Genomic DNA, 26,802 nt, shown 5'->3' with positions numbered 1-26,802 from the left:
CAAGGGATGCTGTTTTATTTACATCTTTCACTCCAGTCCTCACACCATGATGAAAGTACAGGAGGTTTAATGCTACTCTCAGATTGACAGAATCTGCCAAGAAATGTAGCAACGTAGCTAAGTTTTGAATCCAGCGCATATCCGTGTAATGGATATCTGGGCTAAGAATTTCTATACCTAGCATAACTTTTGCTACAGTGGGTACAAAGAGATTGAGACAAAAGAATAGGCGAGATTATTTCCAAACATTTTTTCCCAGGTAGCCAATAAGCGTTGCTAACTAGAAGCTAAATTGTTGTCACATGATAGGTAGCCGGACTTGGAGTTTATATATTTTTGCCAAAGTTTTCTGCTTCCTTTGATCTCCACATAGACTGCGAAAAAAGCGCACCCAAATTTGATTGGTCAATACTACTCAGACTACAAATGGAAACCCAAATTCTTCTAAAACCAAATGATTCCCCCGTTCCCTAAGTAGTCAGCATTCATATTCAGATATCTGTAAATAAATAAAAGGAGGTGATTGGCTGGTAGGCAAACTCGGAAGTAAACTTTAACATTTCTTTAAAATGGATTTGTAAATAATTGAGGTAGAAAATGTATTCAATATGCTCATTGTTTCAGGCATTCAATCAGCTATATATTGTTAAAAGAAGCATGCTGTCTGTTTCTATAGTGACAGATGTTAACTGCTCTTTGTAGATGGTGGCGAGTGTACCGCAGTTGACCTTTTTATTTATACCCTCTCTTTATATGCAGAGGTCCCTACAGCTATGACTAGGAATTAATTTGAAGTGACAACTCTGTAGAGAAGGGATAGTTAAGAGTCAGTGAATGAATGTGGCTGGCATGAGGGAATTACAGTGTGCTGAGACAGGAGCTATCTGGTAATATCTGGCTAATACGATAATGCGCTGTTGTTAAATTTGGCAGGGGATTTTTTTTCCTTTAATACACTTGTAGTTGTGTCACATAATGACTTGCTTATTAGCACAGGAAGCAGCACTGTTTTATTGTCAAGCAGGCGACCATGACACAGGTGCACAGATATACATTCACAGCAGCACAAAGACAGAGATACAGACACGTCATCACACTCAATATACAACAACTCATACAGAATAACTCTTTTCATGCCTTCTGTTGTGTCTTGTTGGTATTCGCAGATAAGTCACATTCAATTAAAACAACCAGGAAAGCACCGCCTACACCCGGCAGGCTTCAAATGAGTTTATAATCACAGTCATGTCAAGTGGAGGATTTCACCAGGGTTTACAGTTCTGCGAATTTCAGAGCAAGTAATGTCAAATTTGACTCAAAAAATCAATAGTACAGTAAGCTGCTTGTGTGCTACAAGTCAAATTTCAGCAATGAGCATTAAAATGTCATGATTTTACTGTAATTAAGTACAAGTTATGGGTTTGAAGCAGTTATACTTTCAGCCCAAAAGCCAGATTTGACTCATTTCATGGTGCCTAACCCATATTAAAAATAAACTGGTATCCTTGTCACTGGGGAAAACCAAAAAGTGGATGAATATAGTCTCCTACTGTACATTTGGACCCAGGCTAATTAAAACATACCACGATTCTTGTCATGCAGAGGTCCAAACAGCTAAAATCAACCACCCCTCCTGGGAATGGAGCTCATTAAAAACACACTCATGTCATGAGGGGATACAAACTGAGCAACATATTGTCTGTCAACCCCCCAAAACCCAGGCTCATTAAAACATACTATTCTTGTTGTGTGCATATCTGGCGGGAAAAGGAATTGCAAGCTTGTTTTGACACTCTGTTTAGGGAACAGTTTCACAGGTGGATTTTAATGCAAGTTGACATGTACAATGAGCACAAAAGAAGACAGAAAGAAGGGTCCGGGGAGATTTTAATTGAAGGGAGAGTTTTAAACTCACAAAAAAAAACCTACATCCACACACTTGATGCCCAGGCTCCACTTCTTCCTCTGCAAGGAGATGTACACACAGACATTTAACTTTGGCTGCAGAACCCTGTCAGCTAAATGTCAACCGGATAAATCGCTTAGGACTAAAAGTTAAATGGAATATTAATATTCAGACAAATTGAGTAGGAAGTCAAGAGAGTATTATGCTGAGCTCTCCCAAAGGTGATGACTTCATTTCTGCCTAACCTTGCCTCAGTTTTGCTCTCAGTTCGGAAACAAGAACGGAGGTGTTTTATTTTCCAAAATGAATATATATCTGGCATTTTTTTCATCGAATAACTATTGCTATTACCAAAAGTATTTCAGATTATTCTTACATTGTGAAATGAGAGACTATGACATTATGACAGGATGTAGGACTTTGGAACATGAACATCTGCTTAATTGTCCCTACAATACATAAAGATGCTGAGGTTAAGTATATTGTTTACTTTGTTCAAGTTTAGCTTGTTACGATGCTAACATATAACTATTTTCATAGACTTCATGTATAGGTAAAGCTGATAGCAGTATCATTTATTGTTGATGTATTTGACTACTAACCATATCATTAGATAAAGTTACATGTTGACCTTTACTGTACAAAAATCCATCGTTCAGAAAAGTAAATAAAATGTGTTCAAGGTTACATACAGTAGATCAAATTGAATGTCCACCCATCCAGTAGTTGTTGAGATACAAACAGTTGTAATGCAGAAGCTATTTATGGTATTCAGGGTGAATTTAAAAAATAAATAAAACAGGAACGACTAGTAAATTATATAAGAAGATTTCAAACTGAATACTGCTTAACACCCTTTGACGAATAATGCTGTTGCTCTCTTAACAAAATACTAGTCATCTTCAATCATCAGAAGATCAAAAATAAATCAGGAAAATCTTCCACAAAGAAGCTGGCTGAGATGTGCTTACTAACCAAGATAAGCCTGAAGTAAAAAATAAAGCCATGAGCCAAATCCTGATATTAAATCCTTGCTGAGCGGACTGGAGGACTCTCAATTAAAAAACAGAGAGACGAGAAGAAAAAGACTGACTGACAAAGACAAAGAGAGTGACTGAAAAATAGACAGATAAGGAGTGGGAGGATAATGAATGCTTTTACCTTCCGTGTCTTGTCCGAGACAGGTTGATAGCAGTAACAGATAAAGGACTCCTGTTCCCATTATGCTCGGCCATTTGACCCGGCCCCATGACAGTGGCCCCATTAAGCACGTTCTACCCATCTTCACCACCATGCTTCACCAAACATCCTGCTGCAGAGAGAGGGGGAGAGAGAGCAGATCAACACAGGTCAGTCACAATCACTCACCTCATCTTTAGTTGAGCAGCATGCAACATTGAAAGCAGTAATTTTCAGGTACTTCCTTTTCAGGCAAGGCCACCTGTGCACTGGCTTTCAGTGAACAGCGAGGTGGAAGCATGTATTACCATGCTCAAAAGATGACATCTGCCACTGAGAGAAACAGCAGCAGAAATACAGAGTTTGAAGTAGCAGAACTGCGTGTTCACAGCTCACCCCGAGAACAGCAGTAAGCGATGAATGAAAATATGCTTACTATCTATATTGACGGGGCACTCCATTACATCCCCAAGGTGAGATGCCCTCACAATCTACAGCGCAGATGGCATCCATTATTCATTTTTATAGGTGCAATTCAAGTCACCAATCTGAAATCTTTGATCAATCTTTGTGCTTGTGCATCAGAGTTAATGATCGTTTCGCAGGCACTGCAGTCACAAAGGGAAATATAGAAACCTGTGGATGATGATAGAGATGGAAATATGTTGTGCAATGTAAAATGCCAGCGGTGGCAACAACATCTCAGATCTTTCAGCGAAGGATTTGACACAGTTGATAATACATTAGACGATTTGAAGGATGCTTGGAGAGAGAGTGAGAGAGAGCTGATGTGTGTGCATGAGAGTGCTTAGGTTGAGAGTAATTACATTTTATAGAGAGAGCATGTACAGCTGAAGGGAAAATAAGTTTCTTTGAAGTTCCCAGTGAAAGACTCATTTTTTGGTATTTTCTGAGTCTGTATGCGTACGTGTCTGTAAATTGGTCATTGATTGCTTTGTGGTAATGCATCTCAAACCCATCTATCATCAATACTGCCCACTTACTCACTGGCAGAAACATAAAAAGTGAGATGACCTGCTAGACATAACATCCTTTGGCTCTCCAGCACAGACTCAAATCAAAGTGTGTGTTGGGGTTGCACTTCTCAAAATTAATCTTAATAGCAATCAGTCTGGCCTTTGAACTAAATGTCTGGGTACAAATTAGCTTCTTTAACCTCTAGCTTACCAACCACCTTATTGGTCTACTGTGTGCACTGTGTATACAAATTAAGTATAAAGTATTAGAGCAGCATTATCGTGAGCAATTGACCGTTAGGCTAGGCCTAAATTGTGTCCCTGAACAGCAATGCTCCAATCATAGTTTAGCAACCAGAGCTATTTGTCAATTACTAATAAGAGCAACACATAGGCCTAAACTTTAAACCTTAAGGTTATACATGTGTTTCTGTTATTTTAGACTTTACACAATCAAAATAAAAAGGAACAAAAATGGAAGTAAACAATTGAACGCCGTTATTTGCTCTAACATGAACTGCAAATGTTAGCATGCTAAGCTAACTACCTTACTACATACAGCAGTAGCTCAAGCTGTGATACTTTCTCACTGTAAGTATGTTGCCATATTATTACTCACCAGAATTGACGATTGTTGCTTTTAGCTAGTGTAAGAAATAATAATCAATATTAAGAGTAACCACAACACTGTCTTATTTTATTTAAAATAGCATATCTAAGTACAAAGTAGGCACATTTAGACACAATCTTAATCCTACACTAAAAAAGGAAGCCAAGATACTTCAGAATACTGAGCACGGTTACGATGCTACTCGTCAAACCCTTTCGCGGACACACAGGACAAAGTGCTTAAAAGCTCTTATGTGTCAGTTACTGTCTAAATGTATTTTCGAAGACCACAATTTGCCATGACAAACACACACACACACACACACACACACACACACACACACACACACACACACACACACACACACACACACACACACACACACACACACAGAGAGTCTTACAAGGTGAAACAATGCGCTTTTGAGCAGTCGCTGGTAATAAAAAGAGCAATCCTGACGGGACAGTGCCCACAAAATGCATGACAATACAACTACAATTTCATAAAGTGCCAGGGTGTGCCTCTCTTTTGTTGAATGTCCAGTGTCCTTTGTCTTTTTGGTTCCGTTACTATTTTTTTTGAACACTTTATCACAAGGGGCGCTGACAAAGCATCACTGCAAAGCTTGTCTTTTATATCTCTGCTGCCACGGCACATATTATCATCCTATCAAATTCTTGGTGCAATTTGTGTCAGTCTTCATGGTAACACTCACTATATTATTTGTTCCACAAAAAATGATTTAACTGACTGGGACCTAATCTGAGACCAAACTCTGCTGCTCTTATTCTCTAACAACAACATTAACGGCTCCCCGTCATTGCAAAATGTGTTTAATTAGAGCTGATTGAAGTTCCCGTGGCAAACATTACTGTGACAGAGTCAGATTACTATAGCCCTGCCCTCTGAATGGAGATGGAGTTGGCTGACAAGGAGAATGTAATTGTGCTATTCTACCAAACCCCCGAGCTGAAATCCAGCAGTCACAGGGGCCGGGGGCAGCTTCATTTAAGGGGCACACTTTGGATTCACAATGCCACGGTGCTGCTCTTAGCCGACCTAAATTGAGTTGAGCATATTAAACTTTGGTACTTCCATCTCTGCGTAATGCTGTGAAGGTGATCAAGATGTAGCAGAGTGTCAGAGAAAGCCCTGCGGAGGAAACAGATAGTACCTCTGACATTGTAGAGATAATCTGTCTCTGCAGAGTAGCAGATGGTATTTTTTTGGTGGCACAGGTTTTTAGGAATCGCCAGGGATACTTATTGTTTGTGAATTCAAATCCTCTCCGAGTCCCTAATGTCATTTTAGCCTCGTTGATGAGTTTAGTAAATAACTCTTGGAAATCTTAATAAGATACTGAGTCTCCAGGCGACTTATCCCTACACACACCAAAGTTTGTGTTATTGGCGCGAAAGCATTTGAATTAGAGAGCACAATTTAATTCGCACAAAACAGAGTTACACATTGTGTCAAACTTTGTAAATTAGTTACGTCATTTACATTTTTTGTCACACCAGGAATTATGTTCTTACTTCTCAATATGATGAAATGTCTTTTTGGTCGTCTTTTTTCCAAATAATGCAATCCTTGGTTACGATATGTCTAATGTCTGCATATGTTGACAAAATGTTAACCCTGTAGTTGCAAAAGTACTGCACACCATATTGTTGGATATCTCCCATGCTGCATGCATAATTCGATATCTAACTTTCAAACAATACTTGGTAACTTCTCTACTTCCCATAATGAAAAATACACATTTAATTTGATAGGGTTGAGAAAATAAAACCGTGTTTGTTCCATGTTCACTGTGTCTCTCCTGGAGAAAAAATGCTTTAAATTGCTGCAAAATCCTAGTGACCTGAATTTGATTGAATTTGACAAAACATTGACAGCAATTCCAAAATAGACTATGACTTTAATTTCATTTGATGCTATGACGTATTCTCCTGTTCTGAAATCAACCCAGTATCGACTACTTTGGCAAGCTAACACAGAGCCAGATTGATTTTTGACAGTGATGAATAGGATAAAAGTTCCTTTAAACGATTGAGATATCAGACACCCATATTAAACTTTTGTCCAGAAGGTCACACCATTTATTTTAGAGAACTGCAACTGAATTACCAAATGACATTGCCAGCTTATTGTGAATGGGTAAACAAAGGGACGCTTCTTGCCAAACTCTAGCAGCTATGGTTAGATTTCCCGAGAATATGGTGAAAGGTTACCTCTAAAGTAGACCTGCTCTACATTAAATACATGATGACGGTTCGCACCACTTTCTACACACACTAAAAAGGATACCTGAGCCTCAGTATCAGACTCATGGGAGCGTGGCATTGTGTGGTATTTGTCAACATAGGTTTTAGAGCTGGCTGAACACCCTTTTCAATATCTAGGCTAGGGGTTATACACCCATGTCGGGCCTAAAAGTTCTTTGCAAACATCAAAAATAGATTCTGACACCACCACACACTTTAGGCTGTAATCAGTGATGCATGAGAGGAATTATTTGTTTGTATATACACTGCTTTGTTGGAAAAAAGATGCATGTTATACCTTTAAAACTTAATTGGTCACTAGTCCATTAATTACATCACATTTCCATATAAAAGATGTAATAGTAACAGAACGTTGCTGTAGCCTAAATTAAACATTCCTAATCATTAATACAACAAAGAATAACTACAAATAACACAGTTACCAAGCAGCCAACCATCATTTCATTAGACAAAACAGATCTAATGGATTAAATGTGTTCTTATTTCTTTGAGAGTTTCATCATTTTTAGCTGGGCCCAATACGAACAAGTTTTTGACCCTTATGTTGAGTTTGTGCTTTCGGCAAAGATGCTTTCTTCTTATGTTTAATTCCCTGGTAAAGTTCACAAAGCACTGTGTCACACAACAGTAGGCCATGCTGTTAGCGTCAGTAACCAGGACGAAGTGTATTAGGGCTGAAGGCGCTTCTCCTCTGGTGGAACTTCAAAAAGTTGTATTCCTCCTGAGAGGAGAGGAAGTACACCCGACATAGAGACACCCACGCAAAGGAAATGTAATAGAGAGAATAACAGATGCAGTGGAAACAGGGACAGGGAGAGGCAACAGAAGAGAATAGACGGGCAGAAGGTAAAACAAAAGGGAAAGAACACAAAACATTATGTTAGAAAGAAGAAGAAAAAACGTGGACTGAGACTTTATCGCAGAGAATCAGAGAAAGGCAGACAGACAAATAAAGAAAAGGAAGGAGACAGATATTATGTTTTGCACTTAAAAGGCCGTTGATCTTATTGAACATCAACAACCTGCTATTGATGTATAGAGATCTCAGGGGGAAGAAAATGAGAAGAGGGAAGAGCGAGGGTGAGGAAAGAATGGAGAGTAGGACAAACGAGAAACAATATGAGGAAGAGAAAGAGATTGGAAAGAAAGAATAGGACACCAGAGAGAACATTAAAATGAAGAGACTTTGTAAAGGCAACACAACTGTAACCTTTAAATAAAGGAGATATTGAGAGAGAATATGTGTTAAAAATAGCAAAATAAAGAAGCTAAGTTACCAAATGGAGACTTAACCAGAAACAATGAGAGAGAGTGAGAGATGTTGACATGCTGCTCACTTCCTCAGTGTTTGTGATCAGCTTCCTGTCATTGCATGTGACGGATGAGACATTATTACAGTAACTCCAACTGGCTGTGTATGCATGGGCACAGGAGAAGAAGACAAGTACAAATACTTCCCCTTGTACTTTCATAGCAGACATCTGTCTGTTTCTTTTTCTGTCAGTCTGTCTGTTTGCCTGTTTGTGCCAGTATTTGTGTGTGTGTTGGTGTTTGTGTGTGTGTGTGTGTGTCGCTGTGTGACTGAAAGCCAGTTTGTCAGTGTCTGTCTGATATGCAGAAAAGCATTTTTCACAGCTCCTGTGCTGCCAAAACAAGACATTTCTTCATCCCTTTTTTCATTTCAGGCAGATGACTGCCTGCCTTATGCAGACCGACTCACTGTGTGTGCTTTATTGTGTTGCTCAAGGGTGTTTTGCCAGGACAGAGGACGGGTGAACTGTGACTATCTGGTTACAGGATGGTGTAATGAAGCCATGCTTCTCTACAGGCTAAACACAGAGGTTACTATGTTAGTGCTGGACAATATAGCACTAACTTGTATGTTTATACCTGTATCTCCTCAGGGCAGAACGATAAAGAAACCAGAAGATGAATTAAGGTCTATTTTATAAAATTATTTATAATCAGAACAGGCTGGGTCGGTTGAGCAGAACTAACTTTAGGAGGTAGAACAACCACAAAGAGACATAACACTAATGAAAACAATGAAGCGGTGGTGTCATTTGTAATTATTGAGCGGCTCTTTCAATATTCGGGGTCTTACTCCGACTGAAATGTCTGCATCCAGGGGGTTTGCAATTACGAGATTGAAAGTATGTTTTTTTTTTCATATAACAAATATACTTTAAATATTTGAAGTCATTATTTGGCATAATTGTATTAACATTTAAGCACATTTCACTCATTTTGCAATGGCGCCTGGCTTATATTTAAACTGTGGTGCATCCTGGCCTCTCCATTCAAATGTTCTCAATGCTTATTCAACAATTTGCTTTCATTCACTGTTTTCGATTTAACTATGCCTAGAAACACAGAAGAAGCAAAGAGTTTGTCAAGGTAGTAGACAAGTGTCGAGGGCAGCATCAGTTTTGTGTGCCTTAATGAGATAAAGAGCTTTCATTACACTTTCAAAATTAAGAAGATGCATGTAGGTTAGAGTAAACATACAACAACATCAACATATGCAAATACACATACCACTACACATCTGCATTTGCTGTAATTAAACTATGTGCGGTTTAATTTTCTTTATGATTGCAATCAAACCAGTTTGAACTGGTTTGCAACATGCTGACTGCAGACTAACTCTTCCACAGTTGGCAGAATCAGAGAGCACACACACACACAAATTTGTGTTGACCAGGCTGTCCAATAAGCTAATGGGGGGGCACTTTGCTGGTCTTGTTCTGCCAATCTCACAGAGACAGTGAGCACCTGTGAGTGTGAAGAGGCAGCATCAAACGCCACTATGCCCCTAATTGCACACAAGCACTGAACAGAGTAGGAGGGTGAGAGAAGGGAGATCACTTAATAGGTGATTGACAAGGGCTATGAAAAACAAGCATGGCCAACAAACGTGTTTCAAAATGTTTGAATAGTTATCTCCAGAATAAAATTCCCCAAACGGATGTGTAATTAAATACACCCCTGGATTTCCAAAATATTTAAGTAGGGTAAAGTGTTCTTATTTCTAATCACTCTCACAAACTCATGTGTGGTTGTCAACACATGTGCAGGGTCACTTTGCAAGTTTAATGGAATATATTTAAAAAGAAGAGGTGGATGAAATATGTGAGGGAGGAAAGAAAAGAGAGAGAGAGAGAGAGAGAGAGAGAGAGAGAGAGAGAGAGAGAGAGAGAGAGAGAGAGAGAGAGAGAGAGAGAGATCATTATAAAATACATTTTAAAGCCTCAGGTCTTAATGCTGAAGTTCTGGATTTCATAAGACTGCAAATTATTCACTGAGAGAAAGACTAATGGAGGGAAAAACAAAGCAGGTCTGGCTAGAAACTTTCCTTATTAATAAAGAAAACACAATATTAAAGCAAGACCAGCTCACCACAACTGGCCAGATATTCACCTCTCAACAAGCCCCTCACACACATGACACCAGGAAATGTGTACATATTGTCTGCTGGTTTACAGTTGAACAAGATGACTGTGCTGCGTTGAAGCTCCTCTGGTGTTAAAGATACCACTAATAGATCATATCATTTGGAAAAGCAGTCGAATAAAGCGTTTGGCTAGTGTTTCATATGAGTCCTTGTTATTTGATAACCACAATCAGACACTTAAATAAGAAAAAGCATGAAACACTAGAAATGCACCGGCAGGGCGCAGATCTCACTAAGGCCGAAGGTGCATTCAAGTGCTTCTACCAGAGTTGGGAGGTTATCATTTCCTCTTTAGTGAGCTTCAAGACATATTGTTTTAATGACATGGATGCTACAAAGATGATGTTGTATTTTATTGCTCTTAGTTTTACAACCATACTGTGATATCTGTTCCTGAATTGTTGCTGAAAATGTAAGTTTTTGTCAGATTATTCCAACCCGATATAAATGCACCACAAATGCCCTGTCTGTCTTTGTTAACAAAAGCAAAACACAATTTGAGTATCAGCCTGTTTATTTGGTGCCACATTAAAATTGAAAGGCTTGTTGCTCCACTCTTTGATGAAAGTTTTATGAAATTTGTTCCTGCAGTTTTTCCTTAATCAAAGACAAACTAGCAGACAAACAAGGCACACACAAATGGCCCGAAAAACAGTGTAACTCCTAGGTAAAAAAACAAGATAAATATCAATTGGAATATAGTCTCGTGTTGACCAGCCTAAACACAGCTCAATGTTTGTGCAGCAGCGTGATTTCTTCACACCCCCTGAAATCAAATCGAGGCCTCTCGCATCTCAAAAAACTGTCCCTCATTTCCAATCATCTAATCTCATCATTCGTTTCCAGGTTGTTTTCTTCTACATTACCAGGCCGTTCAATTGCACTCAAGTCCTAATTTGAATATTTTTCAACTGCTCTTCAAATCAGCATTAAAGCCAGAATACAGAAGTGGCAGCATTACGCCGCTACACGATCGTGTCAACAAAACTGACACTTGTTGCAATTAGGTTACCTCAAGTGGTTCGCCAAATAAATGAAGCAATTTGTTGGAATTGCTCGCATCCGCCTCAAAGGAGTCTTATTTTCCGAATGTAATCAGTCTGTTATTGCTTAGAAGGTAAAATAGAAATAAATTCAGGCTGCGGAAATAAGTGTATCGATCAGTTTTGCCAAAAGGAAAATGAACAGTATGAGTAACATGGGACAAGTTTTGTGAGGGACACGGAAAGAATTAGGAATTGAATCAAACTGTGATGAGAAAATAGAGAAGCAGACAGATGAGAGAACTAAAAAGAAAAGGAACATATTAAAACTCTTCTATTAATATGCAAGAGAGACCTCAAAAGCATTGAGGTGTAAAGCAGGGTTTTGGATCTATTTGCACGATGTTCAAAACTGCCAAAACATTATTGCTTTGTTTAACAGTCAGGCCACTAAATAATTTTAATAAAATTCAAAGCAAGGGTGTGAAAGCTGGAGATATTTAAATTAACAGAGAGAAACACAGCATTCGTTCCACTTTGAAGACTTGGACTCTCATCCACCGAGTATGCTTTTCTCAAATCCTGGAAGGTGTAGTTTCATTTAAGGCTTTTAAATCATACAGATCCCTTTCATCTGTATTCTGTGTCTGTTTTAAATACAATGCAGGGAAAGATGAAGCTCCTTTTTTTTATTGCTTGGTAGAAGTTTGGAATATCAGTGAACTTGAGGTTTACTCAGTATCAAAATGAAAATGGTATGTAAATTAGGGCTTGTGAGTACTATATCTACTGGTGTCTACAAAGGAAATACTTGAGAAGGCACGGGAAATATTGATCTACACTTGTATTGAGAGTGTTTGCAGTGCAGTACTCTGACTGCGTTAGTCCTGATTTCAGTCTGAGTCTTCACACACACCCCTCAGACACTAAAGGAAAGGGCTAGCATTTATGTCCCAAACCAGCAATCAGCTTTAACCTTTTCAAAAAATGTGATGAAAAGGAAAACATTAGGTGCTGGCTCACAGGTAGTAATCTGAGAAAGAGGCGACATGTTGATGCATCCAAGGCAAGATGCTTAACCCCAAGGTGCTCCTGATGGCATGGCAAGCGGTGACGGAATGTTAGTTTCCCTGAGCAGAAGGCGCCTTGACTGGCTGCTTCAGTATTAATGGGTGTAAAAGGCCGACTTGTATGCAAAAGTGTGTAAATACTGCTGTATAAATGCACGCCACCAAAGAGTTGGCACATTTTCAGTTCTTCTACAATAACCCATACATTATACAACAGGAAAAACAGGTTTGTGTGTGAGGATGGATCATTACTTAAATAGGTAACGCTTTAAGTCTTCGGATAAATCTGCAGTTTTCAGATTTCCATACAAATATCAAGTCATTTACAAGAAACACTTCCCTCCATACATCGATTTGAGGTGAATTGGTAAATCACCACACATGCATGAACACTTTCCATTTCCCTCACTTTTATAGGAAATGGAACAGGAGCACAGTTAAGCTTTGAGGAGCTTTCCTCGTCCACCATTAAGCCCTGTTTGACTCATTTCCTGTTCTCTTCCTGAGCACATTTCTCTGTCAGCAGGTGACGCAACATTAGGAACATATTCAATACAAGGCACAATGGAGCGTAGCATGCATGAATGTGTAAGGGCATATATGAGATGGGAGTGTAGGGGTATTTTCGCATGTTACCATTCACAAGAGGCAGTGAATAATGAGGCATGCCCCGCGGTTAACATGGTGTAAGTAGTGTTAACTATGACAGATTGTGCTGCCACTGGTGACCATGGTTGAGCAGTCAGATAGCCTTCACCTCTCCGCTCCTCGATTATTTCACAGTCACATAATTGTATGGATGGCAATAAATCTCACATCTCATTTCGTGCGGTTGATTTCACCTCTAATGTCGTGGCAGCTCCAATTTTCATTTGGTCTGATACTCTTTTCTGGAAAAACTCCAGCTAACAATGAGTGAGCTTGTAGCTGTCAGCGGCCACTGTTGTGCTTCAACAGGACTCACACGGATATGGAAGAGCTATCTGCCCATTTGTTCCGAAATAAGACATCAAACATCCAGAAAGGGGAAATGTGCAGCCTATTTGCAGGGAAGGCTTAGTGGGGACCCTTACATATAAAAGTAAGATCAGCTATGTTAATGCCACAAATAAAGTTTTGACTCATGTTTCCACAAGAGGAAGAAACGCTGGACTTGTTTTTTTGTTCAAAATAAAAATTACAAGTAGTGATGGCTTGAGGGAAATTATTTTTTGGCAGCTCACTTTTAGGGTTAGGGTTAGGGTTAGGGTAACTGTAAAACTGTTCAATAAAAACAAAGTAAATGTTTTGGCATGGCATTGATATTGGATCTGAATATAAAACCATCAACAATTCTGGAAAATATATTTTTTTAAATGAACTGTTTTCAGTTATTTGTTTCAAATGGACACGGCCATGGTAATGCCGTCGAGAGACAAAGACAAGTGAACACCATGTTTCCTAAACAGATAGAAGATGGGTGAAACAACTACGCACCTCAGATATTCAGTTCCCTCTGTAACTATTGTGTTGATTTTGACATATTCCCTGCCCCTATTCCCATTATATATTGTAGTGCAAGTTCACACCAATAGTTGGTTAAAGTCATTGAACCAATTTCTTTCCAAGCGCAGGAGTCAAATACTACCATTATCGTCCAGTGCCAGTTCTCTCTATCTTCCATTCATTCCCTCCATAAAAAAATTTGACTTAGAAAATCAGCTTCTGTCAGCCAAGTGAACTAATTCTCACCTTCACTATGCAGGCCTGACGTACTTTCACACAACTCTCAGCTGCCAACACCACTTAAAGGTTGTCACCTGAGTTTGGCAGCAGATCTGCTGATCCAATGATCTGAGGGCACTGATGGGCAAGCAAAGAACTGGCAAACACAGATCTGGTTTCAAAACTTGAGTCATGAATTCATAAACCAATAATGGAATGAATAAATAAATCAACAGATGCACGCATTCATGATTTGGCTACACAAATCTGCTTCATCAAATACAGTTTGGGAGCGAAACAAGTAATGAAATAAAATGCAAATGCTCTGCGGTCTCCCAGAACATTTATGATCTAGAAGAAGAGCCTGAACAACTAAAAACGTCTTGAGAGTCAGACTGATATATCCTCTCTGATTTAAACTTTTTTCAAGGAGGCATTTTTGGGAATAGTAACTCTCACCCTCATCAAAACGCTTCAACACTGACAGCTTTGTTAAATATTAATGACGAAGGAGACTGAAGAATAGAAAGGGAGAGAAAACACTGGGAGAATAATTGATGAAGGAGTGAAAATAATTGCTCGTAAAGTTGTCTTTCTTTGAGTAGCAGTGGTTTTATGTCCGGGGAAAGGAGCAAGAGAAACACAGAGGGAATAAACCCGAGTGCAAAGAAGACAGGAAGAAGAAGAACAAAGGAAAATGGAGAGGAGGGGATGAAGAAGAAGTAACACATCAACACAGAAGTGTTTTCTATTTCCTTTTTAGCCTCTGTCCAGTCAGCATGTTCGTCTTCACAAGTCCCACACTTTTCATCGACATTTTTTGACATTTTTTCTGCATCACATTTCTGCCCCTAAAAAGAAAAACAACTCTACTACGCACTTATCTCTTAAACCACTATGAAACCAAAGCCAATATTGTCCTACTTTGACATGACACAGCGGACAAAACTGTTGAGATAGCAGTCTGATCCTGGTAAAGTCTTGCTGCTTGCTTAGGATTTATCTCGATGCGAAGTTGTGCTATTTTCTCTTTCAAGAAATTTCACAATGAGTCAGTTGGAGCGAATTGTTACATATTTAAAGATAAAATCCTTAAAAGAAGAGCTGCAACCATAGTCGAGTAGAAAAATTATATTGTTTTAAGAATTGGTACATTTTTAATGCAGAAACAGCAACAAAAAAGTGTGTTTTTAGTCACTTTTATACATAGATTTCCATTTGTTCATATTTAACTCAATATTTTCTTTTTTTTGACTGAAATACAAGACATTTAAAGAGATCAAATTTAAGAGAAGCTAAGATGGACATTTTTCCCTTTTTTCTGACATTTTACAGACCAGTACATTAATTATGAAAAATGTATGAGCAATACGTGTCAATGTTACAATTAAATGACAAGACTAAAGATTTGAAGCCTACAAACAGTGTAGTGCTTTTGAGTTGTTACGCTAAAACACTCACAATGTGTCCTGGATGTAAAATGTGCTCATAAGCACCACAAACATGCCGTTATACAAAATGACCCTAGGTCAAGTGTAGCTCAAAAATACACAATGCACAAACCGCACAGCTTCTTACAAAGTTATTTCACGTCTGCGTTAAGGTGAACATTCAAGTCACAATACCTGACATCTAAAGTGGATTTAAACACTTTCCCCTTAAGGAGGGGATGAGTCTCATCACTGGGCTCTGAGCTTTATCTTTACACCCTAAAGGTTGTTCAGTGACCCGAGAAAATCCTCAACCTCAATGCGTGCAGGAAATTCACACTATTTCCACCTGAGCTCCCCCAAATGCCAACTACACCTCTCAGGTTTCAGTGCCTGTGTCACATCATTGATAACTTATGCCTGGGACTCATTTTTATTTGACCTGCATATATAAAACATTCATAATACTGCAGCCCTGCACTTCCATTTAAAAATCTCGAATCTCGAATCCATGTGCTGGTTAACAACTTCCAAAACACACATTATAAATACAATCACAGCCACATTGATCCTCTAATGAGTCACTGTTACTGTGCAGTGTGGAATAGTTTTTAAAATAGCCTCTCCTATCAACTTTTATCCTCACGTGTTACCTCACATTACATATTTAAAAGGTGTACCTCTGAGCTTTTAATAATAAATGAGCGAGGTTAATTTCAGAAAAAAAGAGCTGCAGAGTTTTTGCAACACCACTCGGTTTCAGTGGATGCACAACACCTCATTCTAACATCTTACAATACTGGAATTTACCATTAAATACTTACATTTTATGATACAGTCTTAGAATATGTTGTGTTTTTACTTTTGAATAGATTGAAATTATATTTATTTAACCGAATTTGTTTGTTTAAACTCAATTACCTCTAATTTCTGTCCATTATACGTCAGGCAACAGCAGGCAGCTTGTTAGCTTAGCACAAAATATGCACAAAAAGCAATGTTGTCATATTTGGATTGATTAAAGAATAGAAATATAATGTGTAAATTATTGAGCTTTAGATGTGTTGGTTGGAGAGATCCTAGTTGCTGTCCGAAAAGAGAGTCCAGCATGTTTCAGAACTGGCTATACTGTACACTCTTCTCCAAAAGTAGCCGAAGAACTGTGAAACTATTTCAAGCCTCCAGTGATCCAAATTTAACTTTTCTGGAACAAAGTTTTGTTGCTGTGAAATATTTGGCGAGAGAGAGGGAAGGAGAGGACAGAGAGAGGGAGAGATGGTGGATCAGTTGGGTGCCAAGAGCAATGCGTTGACCCTGATTAAATGCCTCCCCCAACTCACAGGGACCACTGATAAGACGGATGCACTGTGGGCGGTGTGTGCGTCTTATGTGTGAGTATGTTCAGGAGAGCCACAACAGGAGATAAGGTGTGTGTACACAGGTGCACGCAACTTGGCCTGTGTCTGCATGTATGTGTGTGTGTGTGTGTGTGTGTGTGTGTGTGTGTGTGTGTGTGTGTGTGTGTGTGTGTGTGTGTGTGTGTGTTTGTGTGTGTGTGTCCCAACAGCAATTCTCCTGTGTAAACATGCTGACCTGGCACAACACCAGGAGACACTTTGAAGTTGGCAATAGCCCCTATAATCTCCCTCCCGCTCTCTGTGTGTCACACACACACACACACACACACACACACACACACACACACACACACACACACACACACACACACACACACACACACACACACACACACACACACACACACACACACACACACACACACACACACACACACACACACACACACACACACACACACACACACACACACACACACACAGAGCTAGAGGCCAGACTTAACACTGTCAACCTTGTGTGCCTTAGCATGTGGCTGCTAACCACAGACACACTCAAATACCTTTCCAGTGTCGCAGACAATTGCCTCCTCCATCCCTCCAGATAAAACAATACATTTTCCTACACACAATCTCACAAAAACACAGACTCTCACACAACCCTTTATTTATTTTTGTTTACGCCAGCTATAATGGAAATTTCTGCTGACAGTTACCTGTGAGTGTTTTGCTAAAAGGGCCAAACACTCTGGAAGGCATCACACTACAGCCTCAGAGCGTCTGCAGGTCTTATATCACACTGACTGTGTTTATGTGACTGTGTGCACAAACAACAACACAAATAACATAGTATTATCTTATGTATCTCTTCATTCAACAGCACAGTTAAACAGCATTATGCAGATTGGAGGACATAGAACGTGATCCATTTAATGCACTATTATTATTTTATGGCCACGTTATGCATTAAGGTGAGGAAGACAGAATTGCTTATGCCGGTAGACAGTCTCTAAAGGGTTGTGTTACCAAAATTAAAAACTTAAAGATAGACTTTGTTTGAAAACCGCTGTTCTGTGGATCAGATCGACTGTGTTTGCTGTAATTGAAATGTATTATGCTGTTGATTTTGACAGAAATACATTAATACGTTTTGTTCACAAAATACTTGTCCATTTAAAAAAAAAGTCCAACACAAGAAATCTTCTTTAACTTACTTTTCACAACTGATTTTGTCTGGTGCCGGGCAGGTAGAATACAATAAGTGGCACTGCTACCGGCTGGGACTAGAAATGAGGTAGGTAAAAGCTGTAAAACTAAGCCAAACGATGAGTGTAGAGTCCAAAAAAAACAAGACATTCAGGAGTGATTTTGTTAGTAGTGTGTCCGTAACGAAATATTTATTAGACTTTGGGCACCAAACGTGGCGATCCATTCACCTCCATCACACTGGAGTCAGAGGATAAATCTCAGACTTGTATCTCAAAACCAATTACAGTAAAACCCAAACTATCAGCATTACTTAATCAACTGGCACTAAAAGTAAATATAAATCTTGATGCAAGTTCAGTTAGTAAGAATGAAGCCTCTCTCCCCGGCTTATTCTCAATCAGATGACTATTGACGTTCACTCTTTCAAGTTAAACAAATTAGCCACACGCGCCCGGAGCCAGTCATATCGAGACTGTCCAACTTTGAAATAGTTTCTTTCAGTGTGAAATCAATGTGAGTCTACTCCACCCAATTCACCTCACTCTATCGAGCACCATGTCAGTAACGTTATAGATAAAACCCAAGATGGAGTCTCTTCTGATTCAAACATTATTTCTCAATTAAGCATATACAATTTACCATAAGCAGGATATTGGTACAATGAGTCGTGTGCTTTATGTTGCCTGCGTCTGTGTGGGTTATTTGCTTTGTGTCACTATTTAATGGAGCATGTCTATAAAGGAATTCTTCTATTCCCGTTCCCATCTGACAGTAAACACAACCCTATTACAATAAAAATGTCCTCTACTCCTGATATACAGAGAAATGAGTGGCATTATTCATGCACCCTGTAACACACCATTATCACCTGGTATATTGAAGAATAACACATTTCTGACCTCGAATAACCATTACAGCTGTGCTGACTGTTTCCACAGTGGTGGTGGGGGGGGGGAAAAGGGTCTGCCTGAGGAAGCTGCAACACGAGTGAAAGCCAGCTACTTTATTACCTCAGTGCCCATTGGTTATGTCCCACTTTCAGATTCCCAGCCACACTGAAGAGATTGCCACTGCACCAGCTATAGTTGGCCATGTATCATTAGCTCGACGTGTCAAATTATGAGTCAACATCGACGGTGGCATCTATACGGCAAACACAGTGCCAAGTTGTAAATATGTCTAAAGCTCATTGACTAAGTCTTTCTTATTTGGGGCCAGGACTGAAGAGGTTTAGAAGCCCCTGATCAGATCCAAAGCTACTTAGGGTGTTAAAACTGGGGCTGGGGGTTTTCAGAACTTTTACCACAAAGGATTAAATCAAGTTCATTTAATCTCACCCTGGGACGCAGATGGTAAACCCATCTCATTGTACAGGGGCCGACTAAAAACACATTTTCAAAAGAGTGACTGTAACTATAGGTCTGTGGAAATATAGTGTAAGGTTTTAATTGGAAAGTAATTGTGCATGGTGTTACAGAAACTCCATTTCGTTTCATTTAGCGGTTGCTTTCTTTAATATGTGTTCTTATTTTGCTTGTATTAGAGTTGTTACCCACTGTGAACAATTCAGTAATAAACTAAGTAAAAATGTGGTGGCAAAGAACAAAAGTTAGGCAGCATTTTGCTAATTTGTTTCTTTGTTTCTCAAGACTGCATGCCAGTTATGCAGATTCCATGGAGTGTTTTGGCCAGGAGGCAGATAATCTTGTTATAAACAATTAGCTCGGCTGTATTGTTGAATGTAAAGTCAATCCCTCAAGCAGGAAACAAAACAACACCTGGCACCAAAACCAACAGACACAGAAAAATGGCAATGAGGATGAGGATTTGTGCATTAAAGTTGGAACTGAACAGCCAAAGTCATTCAGAAGTTTCCCCGGTGTGAACAGAACACCTCAGAAGACATTAGATATCCTAAATTATACTCTTCAGCCTGGAAGATGGTGTGATTCATCTCTCTGTTATTGCTGTGCAGACATAACACAATTTCATAGAAGACTGGCTCCCAATATATATTTCATATTGTGGGAACAAGTAACTTATTATCACCTTTTAGGTTGATATCGGAAACTTTTGAACAAACAGATGAAGCCATTGTGGAGAAACATTATCATTTACTTAGAGTTTTAGCTCTGTTTTTGGTCTCCACAAACTGTACTGAGGGCTATGTCAGACTCTTTAGTTCCTACATGCTCCACTATGTTCACCTGTGTGTTGCCGTCTTTGTCTGTCTGATGTATTGTGCTGAGCATCAAGAGTACAGTGGGTTTGTAAAGCTTTGTTGCTGTGCTCATAAAAGCAGAGAGGAGCTGCAGACATAGACACCCTTTTCACAGTGTCACATTGTTTAGACGTTGTCATTCAAACATTGGCAGCGAAAAATAATATATATTCAATACTTAGGATGGGAAATATTTGTTACAGGTGAAATGTATGCCAAAATACCAATTTAAATGTAAGTATTGTAGTGCTAGAGATGTCGCAGCGTACACATTGACATCGTCACTCTTGGACGTACAAGTTGTTCAACACCATAGATTATTTCATCAAGGTAACGTTTGTTCTTTCGCACGAAACACAAATTAAACCAATTATTCAACATTGAAAACGGTAAAGAGCAACAGTTTTCTTAAAAAGCATTTATGGTAGTTCTGGATTTAATTTCATACTCCCAGTAAAAAATAGACAGGCAGACATCTTCCTACTCGACCCATTTCTTCAATTATCTGCATTTGTGGAGTCAATGCAATAATGACACACAATGCGGCTCTCTTTAAGAAGAGCGTGATATTAATAATAGTGTTTGAGTGTAACATATGCTAGCTTCAAAATGAGTAATTTATTATGTGTGGTAATGGAAAGTAGGTTAATATGACTCTGAAAAATCACACGTTGTACTTTTCACCACATGGTCTTCTTCATCTGAGTTCAGCCGATGCTCAGAAAGGCTTGTCTAACTCAATAAGACATGCCTATGAAAGCTTGTTGTGAGCATTAAACAGCATATATAACTCCCAGCACAGGTACAACAACACTGTCTGGTAAAGTTTGAGAGAAGCATTGAATAAAAAGAGTAAAACTACAAGTGCTTTATATTTGGGGTGTATTCAGAAATGCACACAGTTGAAAAATAGTTGTTGAAGACATGAAAATATGTCTGAATATAGTAGATTCGCACGAGATACATTTGAAAAAACTATAATAAGAAAAATAGGATCAGATAGTGAACATATGCTTTTGGTTTATGCAAAGAATTGGTTAATTCCTAGGAGTACTACACCATCCACTTTTACCCTTCAGGGAGAAATCGAAGAACTCAGCCGTAGCCTGCAATCTGTCAGCAGTAAGAATAGTTAGCTGTGCTCACATGAGTGTGGATAATTCAATATGACATCTTTTTAATAGGTATTCTGGCCACTGGGAGGAAGTGAGAGGACAGACATCACAGGTGGTGAGTCAGTACATTTAAATAAAGTTATAATGAAAGCTTTAAATCTAAAGTGAGTACATACAGAGGGAGCTGTTTGTAAAATTAAGGAAGTGGCCCTCTGGACTTGACCTTTAATAATTTGGTAGCATGGTGATTTAAAAAAAAACCCATGTGCAAACAATTTTCCAGAATGATGTTTCAAAATAAACAATACCAACGACGGCAAGTTATTAAGTCTTGCCAGGTCTAAGTCATCGCTTGAACCATCAGAGAACCTTGATGAATCAGTTATGTTGAGAGGAATACATGGATTCATGTAATAATTAGTTTCAAGGTTGGATTAGTGAACCAGGTACAACAATGTAATCAAAGATTCTTTAGAAATTAAAAGGTCCAATGAAATTAGAACCTTAGTCCATATGTTACTGAATATAGATATAGGGCTTCAACCAGTGACGTGCGGTGAGGGGAGGCAGGTGAGAACTCATCATGAAAAGTAAAATGAAGAAATAAATTTAATGATCATATTTGTCCAGTTGTTTGTATTATAAAGTTATTTTCCTTTTAATTTCACCAGTTTTACATTATTTTGATCCAAAATCGCTGAATTTTCATATTCACGTTCAAACACTGAGAACGGCTGCTCGGTGAGGCACCAACCTGCTGACATGCTATACAGTGAGACTGTAACTGCTGTCTGTCTGTATGTCGCTATTAAAATGTTCAAACACTCTGGCTATATTAACTAATTTCCATACTTTAGCTGGTGTATATAATATACAGTGTTTTTTGTCAACTGTATGTCTGTAACGTGTCTCTTGTGCTGAGCAAAACCGCTGCGAAGAGAGACTAGGTGAGGCACGCAGTTCTCCTGCCTCATGGCAGTGGGTGCTAGTGAGTCCAGTGATTCTTCGTGCGCTGCAGAATAAGTGACAGCGAGCTAAAATTTACAGTTAAGTCAAGAGCAGTCGTTTGCTTATTTTTTCGTCTCGCCTGACCCTACTTTTAGAATGGAGGATTGCATATCCAAACTAAAACAATTTTCTAAGATGGACTTCATTTATAAATAAAGGTAATATCGCAATAACGTTTTTAATTACATGTGCTTTATTGAGTGATACAGTTTTTTATATGTGAAGACTGCTGATTTGGGATTTTAAACATAACACCATTAACTGCTGCCATTCAAATAATGAATAAGATGCTCTAAGGTTCAAATCTGATTGTGATGACGTCAGTGCCTCACCAGCCATGAACTTCACCGCACGTCACTGGCTTCAACCCATATCTATCTGTTCCATTGAAATACTTAAATACAACTAAAAAAAGGGAATAAATCAGGGGTTGAAAATAAACACAATTTTGAGGCAATGCGTGTAAACTACCCAGTAAAAGAAGAACTGTTACAGCTCGAAGAGTAAAAGGCCAAAACATTGCCGTGGACACGTGCTTTGGTCAAACAACATCAACAGAGGCTTTAAACAAATCATTGCGTAGGTTTTAGTTCTCCATATACTTCTCCACACAAATATGGTTGACGTGTGAAATTCAAACTCGGGAAAAGTATATTAGACTGTGTACCATTGTCAGTCATAGTATAGCCGCCTCAGGTGATAGTCATACAATCTAAGCAGGGCTCTTACAGCCGTACCAAGGTGTGTGGAAGCCAGGCGGGTCACCCCGTTCGGCCCCGTTGAGAAAACAACATGACTCCAGTCTCACTGCTGTCCTCATAAGAAAACCTGGACTAGACAATCATAATACCGTATCATTGGCATAGCAATACCTCAACACAGAAGCTACTATCAAATCTTATTTAAACAAAGACAACGTGTGACAGAGATTGGGTTTAAGCTGACGTTACCGTTGGCTCCTATATGAGTACTAAGGTTATATAGTGGCAGCTATGTGAAATGTGGAACTGTAGACGTTCATTTTCTCGGGATCCATTTGTGTCTAATAGGTTTTCCATTACATATATGAAATAAATCTTGGTTCCGTATGATATGTTTTAAATGTATTTTCTAAATTCCAATGTATTACCTTTAATGCATTCAAAGCTTAGTTCGATCTCATTTCCGTTTGCCATACATGTGCACTGATAGAATACTGTTTACACTGCAGGGGAAGAACATGCAACAAAAGGCATGATCTCGCCATCTGATGCTCGTACACAATTTGAAACTCTGCATTCATTTCAAAATAAAAGGCAACAGAAGCATTAATGAGTAGTGTGACTATGTATTGGATCCTAATTGTGAACCTTGGGAGCCGGTTTAGCCGTGTTTACCCATCCTTGTAGTTAAATGAGCATCCCATGTGTATATCTTTCAATTAGTAGATGACCTAAATGAAGATCACCATGGCTTTTACTCCAGGGATTCATGATTGAAAACTACCGCAAGTGAAGCTCTCAAAGTACTGTATCTGATACCTAACTTTATTCCAAATCTTCATCCTGCTTGAATCGTACAGGAGTTTGTATGTGTTGAATCACAATATATTCACTGCTTGTAATCTAGGCTAATTGTAGAGAAACTTAAAAGATTATTCCTTCTGCTTCACAGCTAACAGTACTAAAATATCAAACATTTCAGTGCAACACTGGTTGTGAGACACGATCCCTAAGATCTAAGTAGATATATTTTGTTCATTTGATCATCCTTTTTGGTTACTTTACCAAAGTATTTGAACAATCAGGTCAAACAGGGTCATTAAGACCTATAAATAGCAGTTTTATGAAATATTCATGAGGTAAACAAAGTAATTCTTCAAGAACAAAAGGTAATGATGCAGAGTAAAAAATGTGCCTTTTGTATCGAGAGATTATATTGGTGCTTTCTTTTTGCAGTAGTAACTAACCAACTACCCCATTACCTACCCCTCTAATTAAATAACCAACCACATAGATGAACATATCACTTCGTAGACAACTCCCACTCAAAAGACAAGGATTTAGCTGCAGTAGTTATTTAAATCCAGGTCCTGGTGCCTCTGTCATCCAGCGTGACTAACAGGATTTGACATGGTGACGAACAGGCAGGTCCCAGGTTCATGAAACACATTCTGCCTGTCTGACCCTTCTACACACACACACACACACACACACACACACACACACACACACACACACACACACAAACACGTACAGGAGACCACACACAGGTAGAGAGGCACATAATCCGTTGGGTATTGGACACTCAAAAGCAGTCGCACTCTGCCTCACCACAGAGACACAGCAGCAATATTTAGTCACTGATGGTTACTTAGCACTACGTAGCTCTACCTGTGTGTACAAGCCAATTTCACACATGACGGAGCAACGCCTCACATTATTTCAGAGCTCATTTGTTGACATCCAGAGCAGGGTGAAGTTAATAATAAAGGTTTTGTTAAAAAGCATCATGAAGAAAAACTAAAGAGCATTTTTCACCTGTTACACCCGCTTTACATTAACCCCACCTCTTAACCTTTGACTTTCTCCCCTCACTATGTGTTCTCTCTTGAGGAGGAGACAGCTTGCTCCTAATTTAAGTAATCGGATGACTCTCTCGCTCTCCCTCTGTCTCTCTCTCTTTTTAATCCGAGACACACAGGCTGCTGCGAGGTAACCTGCCTTTGACGGGACCACTGAGACAGACCACATATGCTGGTAATGTTACAGCCTCCAGGCTCTTCCTCTGCCTACTTAAAAAAAATACACTCCTGGTTCTTCAAATCAGGGGAGATCGATTGCGGAAATCACCTATATAATGTGTTTGTACCTCAATACACATTACTCACAGATAAACGCAATTTAATCTATCTTCATATCACATGAAAGATCCAATATTAGCTGTAGGGTATACACTGTGGTGAAGCCAGGACGGTGCAACCTTTATCATTATGATCACTGGCCATCACTGATAAAGCTGGAGGAGATTAATTAAAGCAGCGTGTTGCATATAAATGTGCTGAGTTGTCGTCAATAGGGCACCCAAAATCCTCCACAGCTGATTTCAGCACCACGGACAGCAAGTTCCCCCTTTAAAGTCATCAAACTACGGCAGATGAATTCAGTAATGTAGGGAATGAGGAGTTTTTCAAGCAGCTGTTACATATAACTGCCTCTTAGCTATTTTAGTAACACATGCAAACTTATTTCTACCCAAAAAAGAATGGATCCATATGAATAGTGTAGCCCTGGAAATCGCAAAAGAACACAGAGAAGGATTAAAGAAATGTATAAAAGGGTATCCTTACCGAACAACAGAGCCGTACTATCAAGCATTACAGATGTTTTATTAAAGAATACAGGTTGTCACTGTAGGACTTACCGCGTTATCCTCGTTGAAGCCATACGGTTAACATCTACTTTTCCACACACTGTTGCCGTCTCCGGGCCGCGGTAACACAGCCCGAGGAGAAAAACCAGGAAATAACATCCACACAACTCATCCACCCGGCTCCACTTTTTCTTTGGGGAGAGGGAAATACCGCTGCCCGCGCCTTCAAGACGAGAAGAAAAATGAGTTTAGGTTCAAGTCACACACACCAAGTAATAAGGTCCCTTGTGCGGTGAAAAATAGTCTCCTCTCGTGTTCTGTTTGCGTAAGTCTCCGTTGTGGGACTCACAAGGTAACTACCGGCTCTGTATGAGAGAGGCAGGGTAACAGTATATCTCCTCTAGTGTTCCCCCTTCTCAAGCGGAAAGGGAGGGGGAGACAGAGAGACCCAACGACATTAGCTGGAGAGAGAGAAGGGGAAGGCGATGCGGAGACAGAAAGGGAGTTTTTTTTTTTTTTTGTCGGAAGGTAGTCGTGCATTTACCGCAGGAGCAGTGATCGGTGCACCACCGTAATCTAATTATGGCCACGGCAAAAAGCGCATGGATTACCGGGCTGTTGCACTGCTCTGCGCCGGTCTCTGCGCCCCGGAGAGGGAAGTAAAGGATCACTGTGAGAGGCTTTCTCATTAAATTTTAACTCGTCAGTGTCCACCCAAACCGAAAAAGTTAGTAGCATTTAAGACAATACATCTTTACTCGAATGAAACAGGGACATGTTTTCTATTCTTTGTTGGAAAGATGGATTGAACAATCCAAAAATCTGAAACAGTTGCTTTTCTCATAGTGTTGCTACAGGTGCACCATACAGTAGCAAAAGGGTGGACTTTGCAGTATGTTGCATGACCAAGCACTAGGAATATACAGGAGATGATAGGGCACT

At 39.3% G+C, this 26,802-nt stretch overlaps 1 protein-coding gene across 1 annotated transcript in view; it reads right to left on the bottom strand.

Moving 5' to 3' along the window:
* Positions 1 to 26,184, bottom strand: part of pcdh15b (protocadherin-related 15b) — a 144,423-nt gene extending 118,239 nt beyond the window's left edge. Inside the window, exons 1-2 of the mRNA XM_063894181.1 lie at positions 25,912 to 26,184; positions 3,068 to 3,218 (exon numbers count right to left, since the gene is read on the bottom strand). Coding sequence (XP_063750251.1) covers positions 3,068 to 3,200 — 133 coding nt within the window. The 5' untranslated portion in view covers positions 3,201 to 3,218; positions 25,912 to 26,184. The remainder of the gene's footprint in view (positions 1 to 3,067; positions 3,219 to 25,911) is intronic.
* Between the last annotated feature and the right edge of the window lie 618 nt (positions 26,185 to 26,802).

This window comes from Eleginops maclovinus, chromosome 10 (assembly GCF_036324505.1).
Source record: "Eleginops maclovinus isolate JMC-PN-2008 ecotype Puerto Natales chromosome 10, JC_Emac_rtc_rv5, whole genome shotgun sequence".
In the NCBI taxonomy this organism is placed as follows: domain Eukaryota; kingdom Metazoa; phylum Chordata; class Actinopteri; order Perciformes; family Eleginopidae; genus Eleginops; species Eleginops maclovinus.
The sequence above is the reverse complement of the archived record's forward strand: the minus strand, read 5'-3'. Positions and strand labels throughout refer to the sequence as shown.